The 16,464-nt window shown below is 41.5% G+C and overlaps 1 protein-coding gene across 1 annotated transcript; it reads left to right on the top strand.

Annotated features, from left to right (window-relative positions):
• Positions 1 to 1,562: 1,562 nt before the first annotated feature.
• lmnb2 (lamin B2) lies at positions 1,563 to 14,361 on the top strand. The gene is made up of 13 exons (XM_008408161.3): positions 1,563 to 1,970; positions 2,753 to 2,889; positions 4,114 to 4,270; positions 5,608 to 5,733; positions 6,848 to 6,946; positions 7,726 to 7,797; positions 7,871 to 7,996; positions 8,402 to 8,622; positions 9,904 to 10,141; positions 10,215 to 10,322; positions 11,188 to 11,307; positions 11,413 to 11,493; positions 11,911 to 14,361. Exons 1-13 carry the CDS (start codon positions 1,752 to 1,754, stop codon positions 11,944 to 11,946), a joined length of 1,740 nt encoding a protein of 579 aa, XP_008406383.1. The 5' UTR covers positions 1,563 to 1,751; the 3' UTR covers positions 11,947 to 14,361.
• The last annotated feature ends 2,103 nt before the right edge of the window (positions 14,362 to 16,464 follow it).

Below are 16,464 nucleotides of genomic sequence, written 5' to 3'. Positions count from 1 at the left end.
CAACAGAATCTTTTTAACTGTTAACCCAGTTTCAGTTCCACTCTGTCTCTGTTCTGTTGTTGGATTCGGTTGAACTTTCCTTATAACTTCCTTAGGTTTCATTCCTTTAACAGCTTCAGCATAATATTATTAGTAGCTTTGACTTGTTCGATTTCCATTGCTTTCCTTCTGACTTCACATCCTCCATAAGTCACCCTATGTTGCCCTCCACAATTACAACACTTATCCTTCCCATTTTTACATTCATCATAATTATGCTCTCCTCCACACTTTGGACATCTTTGTTTCTCCTACATGCCGCTGCAATGTGTCCATATCTCTGACATTTATAACACCTGAGAGGAGGAGGGATATATGGCCTACGGGAAAGCACATACAGCCTACTCTTACCCTTCAGGAAGAACTTGTGTTTGAAACTCCAACATTACTGAGAGACTTCCACTCTTTCACCTTCAACTGTTCTCATCAATCTTTTGATTTTACTAACTTCACCTCCATTAATACTGTGTCTGAGTTTTTCTAGATCTTTCCCACTGGGTTACCTCTGAACACCCCTCTTACTACTTTATACTCTTCCAAAATCTTTTCCTCAATAATCAGTTTTTTACAAATTCTGTGGGCGCTCATCACCTTGTTTTTCTGTTCTTCGTTCCTCACTGTGATCAACAGATTCCCATCTCTCAGAGTCTTAGCAAGTGTCAGTTCTCCAAACTTCTTTTTAATTCTCTTGATAGAGCTAGCGGACTAAGATGTATTCCTTCATCCTTTCCTAAACTTTATGATCAACTTAGTTTCCTGCCCAACAATCTTGCAAACTGCGTTATTTTCATCTTAACTATTTTCTTCTAGACTCCGTTTGCTACTTTGTGTCTCCAACAACCTTTCTTCTTTTCTACTTCGTTCTCTTCCTGATCCTCTAGTACCACGTACTGGAGTCCAGTCACCAAAATCCATTTCATCATCTCCCTCATCCTCAACTTGAGTCGCCATAGCAGTTCAGTCACAAACCAGTTTATGCCAACCGCCAAGATCAGCTATCTTTGTGTCAATTCTGCTCTGTCAACTCCGCGAGCTTCTGGCGTTCCGTAGTCTCCGTCGACGCCCCTTTTTTCGCATAAGCGGGCTCCCGTAGAAAAGCACTATTATTAGCGCCCCCAGTGGCTTGGAAGTACTATAGGATATCGGCGAGTTTCAAAAACCGTAAAAATATGTTTTTCTATACAAACAATTAGAAGAACGTGTTATTTCTATGGAGGAACAAAACTACACATATTCCCACAGACAATAAAGCAATGTTGTAATTTAAATCTCACATTTAGAAGAGTTGGGAAAGCTTCTGTTTTATACTTGCTATATATGTGGAAATAGAAATATGTTGTATTACAACTCTTTAAATCTATTACATATTGAGATTCTGAGAGAAACAGGGATTCCACCTGCAGTGAACACATAGTTCAATAAACAGAAAAATGATTTATTTTTATATAGATAGTTTTGGCGCCTCATTTTTTTCTCCCATCATACCTTGTAAAACCGGAAACGCCCTCTGCTTTTGGCGGGGTGTCAGCCATCTTGGAATCCCATCACCGTGTGGAGCGAGGTTTACCTGTTTCACGCTGCTGCAACTCATTGATTGCTTTTTTTTGGTTCATCGGGAAAAACCGTTGCTCAGATTCCAACTGAAACCAGCAGACAACGCTCGGTTTTCTGTTTTTTAACTTCGTAGTGAAGCAAACTCAGGATTGATCGTCATGGCGACTGTTCGCGTTACTCCAAGCCGAGAAACTGGTCGGCCAGCGGCCTCCACGCCTCTATCCCCCACCAGGATATCCCGCCTACAGGAGAAACAAGACCTGCAGCATCTCAACGACCGGTTGGCCGTTTACATCGACCGTGTCCGGTCGCTGGAGCTGGAGAACGACCGATTGATGGTCAAGGTGTCTGAGAAGGAGGAGGTTACTACCAGAGAGGTGGGTGTTAAGAAGCTCCCGCTTCCCGCGGCTTTGCTTTGACACAACAGCTGAATGAGAAGCAAAGAGGCGCTGTTCAGTGTGTAACTGTCGGTTAGAGAGGAGCGTGGGCTGGATCTTTGTGGTGTTATTGGTCCTCAAACAGAACTTTTGGTCATTTTTCCCTGTTGCTGCTCCTGTTTTCACCAGGAGACCGAGTGAGCTTGGTGTTTTATCAATGAGAGCCAGCCTGCCGCACTCTGACAAGGATTTAACAAACTTCAACAAATCTAGTAACAAGTAATGCTGTAAAAACTAAACTAGATTGAGGAAGTGTTTGTTTACTTTCAGTTATCATGGATACATTGGTTTGCTATTTGCAAACATATCTCTTATAATGATCAGCAGACTGGTCCTTGATGAACAGGTTGCATAGTTGTGCTATTAATGGTGGACACAGTGGGTCCTTTGCTCCCTGCCAGGCTGCCTGTAGAAGTGCCTGAGCTAAAAGGAGAGACCTGCTGGTGTCCTCCAGAGAGGATGAAGAGTTTCCTGGGAGGATGGATGGACTCATGGTCAGCTGACTCCAGCATGCACCACAGAAAGCTGGCCGTAGTTCGGTCGGTCGGAAAATTTCAAATAATGTTTCACATTCATGTTTAGAATTTCTCTACGAAAACATGAAAGTGTTATTAGGAGTTATTGATTAGACATAACTCCCATTTTACCTTATCTCCTACTTTCCATTCCTGGTAGATTTGCCTGACAGAGATGCTTCATTGCTGCTGTTTTCCGTTTTTTAGGTAACAGGCTTGAAGGCTCTGTATGAGGCAGAGCTGGCTGATGCTCGGCGGGTTCTGGATGAAACGGCTAAAGACAGAGCCAGGCTTCAGATCGACCTGGGGAAGGTCCAGGCTGACCTGGATGAAGCCACTCGGAGGCAAGTGAAGACCTGCTGCAGCTTCCTAAGGGAAGACGCGCAGTAACACTGGGGAATAATGTGATGATTGTATGGCTTGTGATAAAGACTTATCTGAAGAGTGTTGATGTCTTTCTGCTCTGGTATATTCCAAACATAGAGTCCATGCAGTTTATCTAGCAACTCTTCTCTGTCCCAACAACCTGGTAGAACTGGAAAAGTTCCATCTGCTGTTTGAGAGATCCAGTTGCCCTATAAACATTTTCTGTTGTATTAAACAGTGAGCAGCACCAAAAACACATACAGCTGCAAAAATTTAACATTTGCTGTCCCTCATATTAGAAGTGAAAATTCATCATGGTGCAATATTTCAAGCCTTTATTTCTTGTAATTTTGATGCCTGTGGCTTACAGAATGAAAAATGTAATTAATTTGTTTATATTAGAGCTACAGCTATTGACTATTGTAATAGTTTATTCTGATGAGTCAATTAGTCAGATAAATAACTGGCTGCCGTTTCGGTAGATTTTTTTTATTTAACTACTTTACGATGCTAAAAATACTTGCAAATGCAAGTATTTTTAGCAACAAATAATTTTATTCCTAATTTTAATGAGATGATAAACAATTTATTTCCTAAACTACAATAACAGCATTCCTTCTAACATCAACATGTGGAAAAAACTCAGCTCTTTCTGCTGGACTGAACATAATACAGCTGACATGGGGATTATTTTTTTGGATTAACTCAACTGGACAGGAAAAATTACCTAGTGAGAGATTATATTTATTCATTCAGGTATTTTACAAAATTGGAACCAGATGAAGCTAAAATTGCTACTTGAGGAGTTCTGGGTCTAACATTAACAGACGATGTTTTTATTCCAACTAAAAATGTACATTTTTTTATAGCTTTGGCTGACTAGCTTGGGTTGTTTCAGCACATTATCATTTTTGAGTCTGTATACTCCATTTAACTAATTACTAAATCAGGCAATAATTAACTAAATACTAATGTGCTGACTTTATACATAAACTAGGGCGTCAGCCGATGTATATGTGTATATGTATGCATGAATACATAGACTATGCTCTATCTTTCATGAACTCAGAGCCTGTTGCATGCATGGTGACACTTTGTGCAGCTCTGTTTGAGTTGATGATTGTGAACATTTGAGCATTCTGAGTGAAGGTCTGTGTGAGCAGAGGAAGTTATCTTTGACTCCTTTTTTTTTTTTTGCTCAGTTCCAAAAAGAAGGACAACGATCTTGCTGCGGCGCTGTCCAGGGCCAACGGGCTGGAAGGGCAGCTGAATAAGAGTGAAGCAACTCTTGCCACAACTTTAAGTCAGAACGCTGCACTCATTTCAGAACTTGCTGACATAAAGAACCAGCTGGTGAAGGTAGGTGTGGGTCTCTGCTAATAAAAGCTATGGAGTAAAATTAGAGAGTGGTGAGCTGATTGACAGCGGGGGCCCAAAGCCTTCAGGTGGGGTCTGGTCTGGTAGATGCTCACTCTCTCTAGCCTCCTTGGAATGGCCACTCTCCTCGTTTCAGTGGAACATTCCTGGACTTCAGTCATCAACTTGCTCAGAGGATCTAAGAGCTTATGTCATCTACATTGTTCTGTGAGATTTCAACATGGCCATATTGACAAATGCTTGAGCCAGAACTTTAATGTTCAGTAATTATGATTTTAAATAACTTTTTTTTTTTATTACAATCTCCCTTCATTCTGAGTACAATATATATTTTTTAAAAAAGACAAGTCTACTGAGTTTTTTTCTGTGTTATTGGGGTCGCATTGAAAATGAATTGTGTGTATAAAGTTGAAAAACTCTGATAAATGTTTGCAGTTCCATCTCCAGATTGACCACCAGGGGTGTGTGTCTGAGTCAGTTGGTTTTATCTGCCTGAACCAGAGCTGAGACCATTTGTAACCAACAGGAAAAGTCAATGCTGGTAGCCAACATTCAACCCAAAGGGAGCAGCATTGAGATGGTTTTAGACTAAATAATTAAGAAGGACAATGGCGCAGTTGGTAGAGCTGTTGCCTTGCAGCAAGAAGGTCCTGGGTTCGATTCCCGGCCCAGGGTCTTTCTGCATGGAGTTTGCATCTTCTCCCTGTGCATGGTGGGTTTTCTTCCTCCCACAGTCAGGTTAATTGGCCTCTTCAAATTCTCCCCATTTGTCCATGGTTGTGTGTCCTGTGTGTCTCTGTGTTGCCCTGCGACAGACTGGCGACCTGTCCAGGGTGACCCCGCCTCTCACCCGAAACGTTCACTGGAGATGGGCTCCAGTATCGCTACCGACCCCGCTAGGGACAAGGGTGTTAGAAAATGGATGGATGGATTTAAGAAGGAAACAATTTAGAAACAAAAGATAGAACCAATTGGCATAGTTTATCTGTAAAAAAAAGTCTGATTTAGGCTAATTCCCTTTTAAAACAGTAAACAACCAGCCAGTCAAACTGCATGAATGAGGTCAGAAAACATCTAACTTCATCCTGTGTATTACCATGGTTATCCAGTCCACACTATGTCATAGTCATAGAACATCAGTCATCTAGTGTAAGCTAGCTAGAACTAAATCTTTCTTCTGTTTTTCCTACCAGACCAACCCCCATCTGGTCTCACTAGAACTTAATGAATCACCAACACTCTTGTCTTTGGCCCTCTACTGTTGGACAACAGTTTTTTTGTACTTTTCATCTATAAAATTGCTGAATGTTGTTGTGCAGGCTGAAGACAGCCATGCTGTGGCCAAGCGGCAGCTGGAGGCAGAGACCCTGATGCGTGTGGACCTGGAGAATCGCTGTCAGTCGCTCAGTGAGGAGCTGGAGTTCAGAAAAAACATGTTTGAAGAGGCAAGTGTGAGCGATACTAGTGCATGTTTTCATCTTACGTAAACCATGTTTGTTTTCAACAAGTGAAAGCAACAAACAAAGTTTAGGTACAGAAAGCAGAATGAACTAGATTTTCTGCATCATTGACAGAATCTAGAGATGAAGACTTGTTTCAAACATCTAACAGGATCTAGATAAGAACTGTTATTTGGTTAGACCTGTCACAATAAACAATAAATCAATTAAATGCATGATGAATTGAAACAAGCTTAATAATTTCCATTTTCTTAATTTATTGTTTTCTCTTTTTTCTCTTTCTACTAAAAACTGGATTACAATGTCTTCAGTCTGGTACTTTGGTCTCAACTAGCTGATTTTGTTGTGTTTTTTAAGGGCAATTTTAAAAAGACTTCATAATTCATTTTATTTGTTGCTTTGCTTATTTATTTTGGACATTAAACGCCCCTTCCAGTTCCAGAATCTAAAGTTTATTGATCTTTGAGAATGTGTTTGTCCTTTATTATGCCATTACCATTATATTACTTGAAAATGGTCTTAAAACAATGCTGTCGTTTATTTACCACAACTGTGTTAGATTATCTAATAGCAGCGGTAACTAATCTTCCAAAATAAACATCAAGCCTCTGTGTATAATGTATCCAACACCCAGAGTGAGGAAAAAAGGTTTGTTTGAGTCATTCTTTAAAGGATTTTCTGCGTTATTTTTCCCTTTGCTTTGGCGCAGTGCACTAAATTAATAATACCTGCATGTCCAGGTTTCATTTGGTCAACAGAATTGTTCTGTTCACCGCAGCAGCGCGGCTATAGATGGCAAATAAGTCTTTTTGCTCTTGAGCGTTGTGCGCATGAGCAACATTTCCTGGTGTAAACATGCAGGGAGATCATAGAAAAATTCAGTTTAAAGGGTTCCAGATTTTATAATAGTTAATTTATCTTGTCAAAAATCAGTGTAAAAATAAGAAGCGAACTGTAGAAGTGGATGGAACCTGCTTACAGCAGACCCACAGCTCCTGACAACATGATGACTGTGGATTCATGCTCCAACATTGCAGTCATACTGTAAAATGAAATGAATTCCCCAGAATCAGGCGTCTGAAAGTGTGTGTCCCTTCAGGAGATGCGTGAGAGCCGCCACCGCCAGGAGCAGAGGATCGTGGAGGTGGACTCTGGAGTCAGGCAGGACTACGAGTTCAAACTGGCGCAGGCTCTGCAGGTAAGCACTTGAAACAGAGAGGAACAAGACATTTAGGGAAGAACTGGAGTGAACAACATTTTAGAACTATTTCCATGTTCTGTCACATAAATCTTCTTCCGTGACTCCTGCAGATTTTCTCGTTCTTACTAAACAATTTTATATCAATAAAGTATAAAGAATAGACTTTATTGATATACTTTATCAGTAAAGTATATTCTATTCTATTGTAAACGGTCAGAGCTTATGACGGCTGTGTCTGAGGATAGCAGCAGAAGCTCTTGGAGGGGAACTGTGTGGCAGACATTTCCTTCCTTAGACATTTTTCAGTTGCCATGGAAGCGACCTTATAAGCAACCACTGGTGTTAACCCCTTCTAGAGGTTTGAACCTGGAGCTTACAAGGTGGTGATGGTGACATTTTTGAGAAAGAAAAACAGCTTTGCAGCAATCCTGTGTTCAAACAGTGAGCAGCTCAGCTCTGGTAAAACCTGAGAGAGGGAACATGATGAGGAGCGATGATGTGCTCCGTGGACTCAGTGAGGTCGTTTGATTGGTTGTTTATACCACTGCTTAATTTTCCCATTAATGCTGGACCTCTTTTACTCCATAATGACTCTCCAACTGAGCTGCTGGTTAAATGCTGAAGTGTTGCGATTAGCTGCAGGTCTGAGCAGACTGTTGGAACAGAACGCTGAGCTGACTCCCAACTAATACAACAGTGTAGAATAAGGAGTTTGGGAGTGAAATGTGTTAACACGTGCAGAACCTCAAGGCAGCGTGTTTGTGTGATTTGTCTAGGACCTGAGGAAGCAGCATGACGAACAGATTTGTCTCTATAAGGAGGAGCTGGAGCAAACCTTTAAAGCAAAGGTAACGTAGCAGTCAGGGTTCAGCCTGCTCAGTAGAGTCCTGAGCCACAGTGTTGGTGTTGGTTTGCTTCCAGCTGGATAATGCCAAGATGTCGTCAGAGATCAACGACAAGGCCATGGGCGCGGCCCGCGAGGAGCTGCAGGAATCCCGAACCCGAATGGAGAGCCTGGGCTACCAGCTGGCCGCACTGCAGAAACAGGTATGCTTCACCTCCACACACAGCGTTTCCCCAAGGAGCAGTGGGACACCACAACGTAGTATGTGTCAAAAAAATCGTCCCCTAACCCTGACCTTCCATTGACTTCCATTAATTTCTACTGCCTACACCTTACCCTTACCCTAGCCCTCACCATTACATACCTAATCCTAACCAAAATTAAATTCACACCTTAGTCCTAAATCTAACCCTTGGCCCAAAAACGGCATTTCCCCTTGTGGGGACCAGGCTTCGGTCCCCACAAGTTGCAGTGGGTCCCCAAAACGTAGTATGTGTCAGAAAAATGGTCCCCACAAGGTATTAGAAACAAACAAACACACATCGCAACAGGCCAGAGATGGGTTCTCCTCCCAGACTGCAGTGTTGAGGAGCCAGCTGTGCTTGCAGGTGTCGGCCTCAGAGGACCGCATCAGAGAGCTGGAGGACATCCTGTCTGCAGAGCGCGACAAGCACCGGCGCGCCGTGGAGGCCAAGGAGCAGGAGATGACCGAGCTGAGAGAGAGGATGAACGCTCAGCTCAGTGAATACCAGGAGCTGCTGGACGTCAAGCTGGCTCTGGACATGGAGATCAACGCATACAGGAAGCTGCTGGAGGGAGAAGAGCACAGGTACTCTAACACACAACATCTGCAGGAAAAGATTATTCCACCAGGGAGGAACAAATGGCTTCTATCTGAATATTTGGCCTGAAGGGAGTGAGAGGCTGCAGCAGCTCACCACTGCTTCATGCTGGAAGAGCTCACTTCCTGTTTGGCTCACCAGAAACCCATTTGATCTTCCTCTGCAAAGGTCTGGCAGTTCAGCCAGTTAAATTTCTCTCTGCCCACCCCACCCTGGTCCTTGTTACTGTTCATGGCTGCACATGCTCAGTTAACTACAGTCACCCCAGTGTTGTCAACTTAGGGATTTTTAGCTGTATTTAAATTACCGTATTTTCCGCACTATGAGGCGCACCAGATTATAAGGCGCACCTTCAATGAATGGCCTATTTTAAAACTTTTTTCATATATAAGGCGCATAGAATAGACGCTACAGTAGAGGCTGGAGTTACGTTATACATCCACTAGATGGAGCTGCACTAAAGTGAATGTCAACAAAGCAGTCCGACTCTGGTTGGCGAGGAGAGTCTTCCGCGACTGGGCTGGGCAAACCCCAGCCCAGTCGCACCCCGGCACAGCATGTTCGTGAAGAACATGGTGCTAAATGACCTGCAGACGACCTGATTCTAGACGGTCGGTAGGTAGATAGGTCAGTCAAACTTTATTAACAAACCAGCGTTCTGACAACTATCCCAGCATGCACCGCACGCTTCTTCTTCTACGGGCGAAAATGAAGTCGGCGGCTGCTTACCATAGTTGCTAGACCTGTTGTGGCTCAATATTGGTCCATATATAAGGCGCACAGGATTAGAAGGCGCACTGTCAGCTTTTGAGGAAATTGAAGGTTTTTAGGTGCGCCTTATAGTGCGGAAAATACGGTATTGAGCTTGTTTTAATTTATCCTGCGATTAATTGATTTATTGCGGCAGGCCCAGCCCCACCCAGCTCTGTCTGAGCAGTTCTCACGTGGTGTTTGTGGATTTCATGGAGCTGAATAACTGAACTCAAGTGTTTACTGGAAGAGACTAAGACATTCCCCGTGTGACCTCTGACCTCTGGGTTTTGGTGGTCCTGTGGGAGTTCTGCTCAGATGCCTCTTCTGAAGCTCACTGTGGTTGGCTCTGAAAGCTGCAGAGCCAACCACATGTTCTCTGGTGGTCATCAGAGTCAGCAGAAGGACATATTAGAATTGAAAATTAACAACTTTTATGACGATAGGTGGTTTAATTGGTGGCAAATGTTTTGGTCTGTTGTGATAATTAAATAATAAACCAACATGCTTTTGTTCAGACTGAAACTGTCCCCAACCCCATCGGCCCAAGTGACGGTTTCCAGGATATCGGGCTCGTCCTCTTCCCGTTCCTCCAAGAGGAAGCGAGGCGAGGTGGAGGCAGCCGACCTGTCAGAGCTGGCCAAGGGAGACGAGCAGCTGCTGGTGTCTGAGGAGGCCACAGCCAGCGGCGCCATCACCATATCACCCACTGACATGGATGGAAACGCCGTCACACTCAACAACCAGAGTGAACAGGTGGGTTCCTGATGCAGGGTAGACCCACTGGGGTCAATGGTTATTGGCTTCATTGACGCCTGGTGTGTTGCAGGACCAGCCTCTGGGCAACTGGAGGCTGAAGAGGCAGGTTGATGATGGAGAGGAGGTCGTCTACAAGTTTTCCCCAAAGTTTGTTCTGAAGGCTGGCCAGTCTGTCACGGTGAGCTGAGCTGAACACGCTCAGTTAGGAAGACAAAATGTTTCACTGTCTGTCTGCTGTAGGCTGAGGAAACTAGTAAACACAGAAGATCCAAACTAACCATTTACAACTCCTAGTTTAAGGAAAAACTCAGATTCATAAACCACATGAACAAATGTTCTCACAGGCCTGTCACCATATCGCATTCTGCTGGACCATAAATTGTCTGAGAAGTTGTTGCAATAAATAATAATACAGTTTTGAGACTATTTTCAAGTAATAAATGGCATAATAATGCAACAACACATTCTCAAAGATCAATAAACTTTAAATCCTGATAAACATTTCACACTGGAACTGGAAGACGTGCTAAATATCCTAAATAAATTAATAAAACAACAGAGTAGACAAATAAAATGAATTATGTGTCTCTGTAAACAAAATTGTCCTTCAAAAGATCGGCTAGTTGAGACCAAAACACCAGACTGAAGAATTTTATCATCCAGATTTTGGTAGAAAGAGAGAAACCATCATGCAAATGGAAATGATTGAGTTTGTTTTAATTTATTATGTGATTAATTGAATTGTTGCAACAGGGCTATGTACCCATAATACAATATTCTGCTATATTACATGGATTCAGCAATTTCTGCATAATTATAGGAGCATGGGAAGGAGAAACAGGTTTTGTTTGGTTTTGAATATGAAATAAACATGGAGTTGACCATCTGTCTCTGAAATCCCATTAAAACAGCCACTAAATATGAAGCATAGTGATTAACTAAGCATGTCTGTCTGCAGCCAGCAGTGGCTTTACTGTTTAAAGTTAAACACAACCCACCCAAGTAAACCATAATAGTGGACACGTTGGTGGTTCTGCCCACAGGTCTGGTCTGCTGATGCTGGTGTGGCTCACAGCCCACCCACTGACCTGCTGTGGAAGAGCCAAGCTTCCTGGGGAACAGGAAGTGTCATCATCACCTCTCTGACCAATGTGGATGGCGAGGTAAAGATGTCCGACCCACCTCATGATTTCCATTTACTGCCTAAAGTGTGCTGGCTGTGTGTCGATGACAAACCAAAGTGTTTCATTGTTGTGTTGACTGAGCAGGAGGTCGCCCGCCGCAACGTCACCAAGACTCAGGTGGAGGTTGAGAACGGAGATGGGACTGAAGAGGAAATGGCTCAGAAGGTGATTATGTAACATGCTAGCCCAGAGGTAGGCAATCCTAGCCCTGGAGGGCCGGTCTCCTGCAACCTTTAGATGTGCCTCAACTTCAACACACCTGAGTCAAATAATGAGGTCATTAGCAGGACTCTGGAGTCTGACTGCACTTAGGAGGCGTTTCAGCTGTTGGATTCAAGTGTGTTGGACTAGGGAGACGACTAAGAGTTGCAGGACACCGGCCCTCCAGGACCAGGATTGCCCACCCCTGTGCTAGCCTAAACGTGTTGCATGCAGGGCCTGGTAACCTTGGCTCTGCAGTGTGACCTGTTTCATTATTAATTTTTTGTTGTAGATTTTTTGTTCACTATTTTTTCATCTTTTCTGACTTAATATTTCTCTTCTGTTTTCAATAAATGGACATCTTTGTGTTTTCCTCAACAGGTCAAAGTGTCATCTAGAGAGTGTGCCATAATGTGAAGTCCTCTGGTTATATTAAAGCCTTGGAGCTTCTTAATTCTTTACTCACTTTTTTTATATGTTTTTTTTTTTTATTGAAAGACACTCAGATGTTGTTCATCATCTGATAATGTTTTTGTTGATCCAAGAAATCCTCCTCCATATAGAAATGAGGCTTCTCTTCCCCAGAATAGAACCAGTAAAACCAGTGGATCCAGAAGCAGTGTTCCAGTTGAACATCCCCTCATTAATATCAGATTTAGACCTAAATGAGTGAACATATTATTTTTAATTATTCTTTTTTGATCCTCTACAACTGACAGGAGGTCAAAACCTAAAAGACGAGCTCAGCTCAGCGTTTTTCCTTTGAAAACGACACTTCCTTTCATCTCTTAAATATTGTTATATTACCAGTTTGCTTAGACACAAACACTTTTTAGACTTGCATAAGTTAGAAGGAGGACAGATGGAATAATGCTGTTTGCAGGGATTTGTCAGCTTAACATTCCCCTGCCATCAGTCCTCACTACATCCCTCTTATCTTTATTCTGTTACTTTTTCTGTCATTTATTCCAATTAGAAATCAGTTCATTAGATGATCACCAAATTCAACATTTCTGTATGGAAATGCTTTTCAAGGTTTAGAATCTTGATATTAAAGAATGTATACCAATTCCAGCTGTTGATAGATATAGATTTCTGCCTAAGGACAAACACCTGGCGTAGATTTGGTCTCATTTAAACTTTGTGTTGGTTTGAAATGAAAATGTCTAGAATGTATTTGCTGCCATCGACTGGTTTGTAGTGAGAGAAATGTATCCAGTGTGTGTTTATTTGGCAACAAAGGAGCATGTGAAACACTAGGAGGAATGTTTGCTAGCTGTCAGTACAGGAACACGCAAATGTTTTTTGTTTTTATTTTTATTTTTTAACAATTTTTAAAAATTATTTTTCTAAAATCAGCTTTTTTGCCAAGTTCTTAAGAGCACATGGGATGAAAGCAAGTACATATTTTAAAACTCATATTTTCAGAATAAAATTACTCGCAGCCATACATCTCAGTAGGAACATCAGCCGCCTGGTGAAGGGGGAGCTATTTGTTGGGTCTCTGTTTTTAGCTCCATAGCAACCGGACAGTAAAAGTCTGACCTGTTGCCTCCTCTACCTCACATCAGCTCTCCCCTTTATTTCCAGTTTGTGTGCACCTTCAGGCCAGTTTAAGTCACTAACCATGATCATGTGTAAGCCTTCTAACATGCAGCTCAGTGTGCTGTTGAACTGGGAGCAATGGGACTGCATTTCCACTGTAAATTCTCTGAACTTTGGGCTCACAGTAAGAGGCAGCCATGTTGGCCTCATGACACTAAGAGCATTTAGGAATGCCTTTGTCTTCAAAGCCAACATTATCTTAGCTTTGGGTGTTTTTGGATAGCCTCCAGAAACATCTGCTGACACTAGGTTTGTCTTAAGGAAGACAAAGCTAGCATCAGCTGTCACACATCATCATCCCACCCTGGTTGGCCAGACACTTTTATTCTAAGCTACAAAACATCACAATCTCTGGAGTTTACCTAGTGGAGAAGGCCGCATGAATGTGAGTTATTGCCTGTTTGTTTGTTTCCTGCCACTGACCAGGGATGACTAACATGTCTTCCTGGTGTCCTCTCCACCTTACGCTATGTCAGAGGTTGATTGACTTTCAGAATAAATCACTTAAATTAAAAGGTCTTAGCATCAGTGAAGAGCTGTTTGAAACAGTCAAAGGGACGTTTTTCTTAGAGAAGAGAATCATGTTGGTCTACATTTCCTCTCCCAGTTGCTTGGTGTCAGATACCAAAGCAGCAGCTGGCATTAAACCCGGTCAGCTCCAGTCCACAACCATCATAGATCCCTGGACAGGAAGCTCCTATGATGCAGTGATTAAAGTGATCATCATTCATACTGGTTACTGTAGTAAGTGAGAAATGTTTGATTTGGTTTGAGGTATCTTAGTAACTGACTTGTGTTTGAATGCTGTGCTTTATAATGTTAGTTTGATTTTTCCTTTTTATTTTAAGTTTGTGATTTTGTAATAATTGTGTTGATATGATAATTGAATTGGGAGTTTTGTAGTGAAATGTTTGTAGATTGTTGATTCTGAAGCAGAACCTGAACATGTAGCCACAGAGATATGAACATTAGCCTGATCTGAGAACGGCAGCTTATCAGCAGAGCACCACCACCTGGCTGCTGCACGTGCTACGGTCTCTGGTAGAGAAGTTCAAACTGACTGTTTCACATTAAACAATTAGATTTTATGGAGAAAGTTTCAAGTCTCAAATTTTAAGAGGCACATTTGCCTTTCATGTGAGATATGACATGACTAAACACCAATTCTTTTATCCATAATGACCTGGTAACCTACTTTTTTACATACAATAAAGATTTTACATTTAATTTATGTAATTGTTTTTTATTATATATATATATATATATATATAAGGTTTCATAAAGTACTGGCAGGTTTTAGTCTAGATCAGTGATGAGAGTACTGTACAATTCTCAACATGTTTGATTATTACATATGTTCCCCTTTCATTTTTAAAACACTTCATTGAAATACATTTTAATTAGCAACTTTAATGAAAATTACAAAGTTTTTTTTTTTTTTTTTTTACGTTACTGTGCACAGTTAGGCAAGTCTTGTTTTTAATTATTCTTTTAAGTACAGTACTCAGTTAATCTATTAATAAACCTCAAAGAGTAAGAATATATATGCACAATTATGCAACTAAACAAAAAACAGTTTTCCATCGAACTTTGACATGACCAGTCCTCCGACTGGTCAGAATTGAACAGTTCTTCACTGGAAGTCTCCCGCTGAAGAACTGTCCACAAGTTCTTAACTGGGTTCAGGTCAACTGAGGTCAGAAGTTTTTCATTTTTAAGTCCTTTTCCAGCCAGCCATTCAGAGGAGGACTTGAATGCATGTGATAATGTGTTGTCCTCCACAAAAATCTTTTTTTTTTCTTTTTTTTTTTAAAGACAGACTTCATCCTGAACCACTGGGTGAAGAAAATATCTTTTAAAAACTTCCAGTAGTTTCTGGAGTTGAGTTTGAGTCCATCTTCAACATGCCACCAGACATGGTGGCATGTTGACCATGTCTGGTTGACATGCCAGACCATGAACTGTTTGATCTGTTCATTATGATCAAACAGTTCATTATGTTTGATCATAATGATCAAACAGTTCCACTTTAGTTTCACTAGAGCAGTGTTTTTCAACCACTGTTCCGCGGCACACTAGTGTGCCGTGAGTGATCGTCAGGTGTGCCGTGGAAATTATTCAATTTCACTACGGTACCGTATTTTCCGGACTATAAGCTGCTACTTTTTTTCTAAGCTTTGAACCATGCGAATTGCAGCCCGGTTCAGCTTTTCTGTGGATTTTTCTTCAACCACCAGGGGGCTCTCTAGCAGGAGGTGAATTATTAGAAGTCAAAATTGTAAATCAAAGAAGAAAGCGCTAATTTAGAACAACCACATGGTAGCAGCAGGCACGACGGAGAAATGTTTTCAAACTCATATCATGCAGCTTTTAAGTTGAGGGCTGTCGATCTGGCACTACAGGAGGGAAATAGAGCCGCTGCACTTAAGCTCGGTGTGAACGAAACCATGGTTCGGCTTTGGAGACGGAGGGCTGCGTAATTAATATATGCAGCAGATTTATTAGGACTCCGCCCTCTGCTGGGTCCTTATGGAAAACCGAGAGCAGCTTCCAGTTTTTTTTTTTGTGTTTTTTTTTTTTAATTGAAGGTGCTAGTATGTTTGGCTCTATAGTCCGGAAAATACGATAATTGGTTTTAAAAGATTTTTTGAAAATTAATTATCTGCAAATAATGCCATCTTTGAGTGACTGCTGTAGTAGTGACTAGTGGCGTAATAATTTTCTTACCACTAGATGGCAGTAGGTACAGAGCATTTTACATTAAAACGAGAATTAATGATGCATGAATGTTACAGGTAGCGGTGAGAGCATTGAATCTAGAAAGACTGATGACAGTGATGGAAAAGACAGTGAAGCTCAGCAGTAGTTGGAAAGAACATGAGTCCATTTCCCACAACATATCTGTGAAGTGAGCTTCTCAAGCCTGGCTACTATAAAAACTAAAACCAGAGAGAGCCTGAGAGCTGTAGAGGAAGAGCTTTGTCTTTCTTCAATTTCTGCCAGGAAATCAGTTGTTTTCATCCAAACATGCACAGGTTTCACTCTAGGAGGCTAAAATATACAGATATTGACATTTTGTACATGCAACTCTTCATATTGTAACAGTGAAGTGAAATGTTTCCCAAATATTATTGCTTCTTTCAGAATAAGAAGAATAATTTTCTGATCAAATTTTGTGAAATAAATGCTTAATTTTGGTATAAAGTAAAGATTTCATGGACCTGATGAGCTACAATATGGCCTCCTTCACAATAACATCATGAGGTAGTTTGGCATTTCGTCAACTCCATCAGTTTTTGTGACTTTCAGTGAAATTGTTGACAAATCTCA

This window comes from Poecilia reticulata, chromosome 4, assembly GCF_904066995.2.
Source record: "Poecilia reticulata chromosome 4, P_reticulata-male-v2, whole genome shotgun sequence".
Taxonomy (NCBI): Eukaryota; Metazoa; Chordata; class Actinopteri; order Cyprinodontiformes; family Poeciliidae; genus Poecilia; species Poecilia reticulata.
This window is presented reverse-complemented; position numbering and strand designations above follow the sequence as displayed.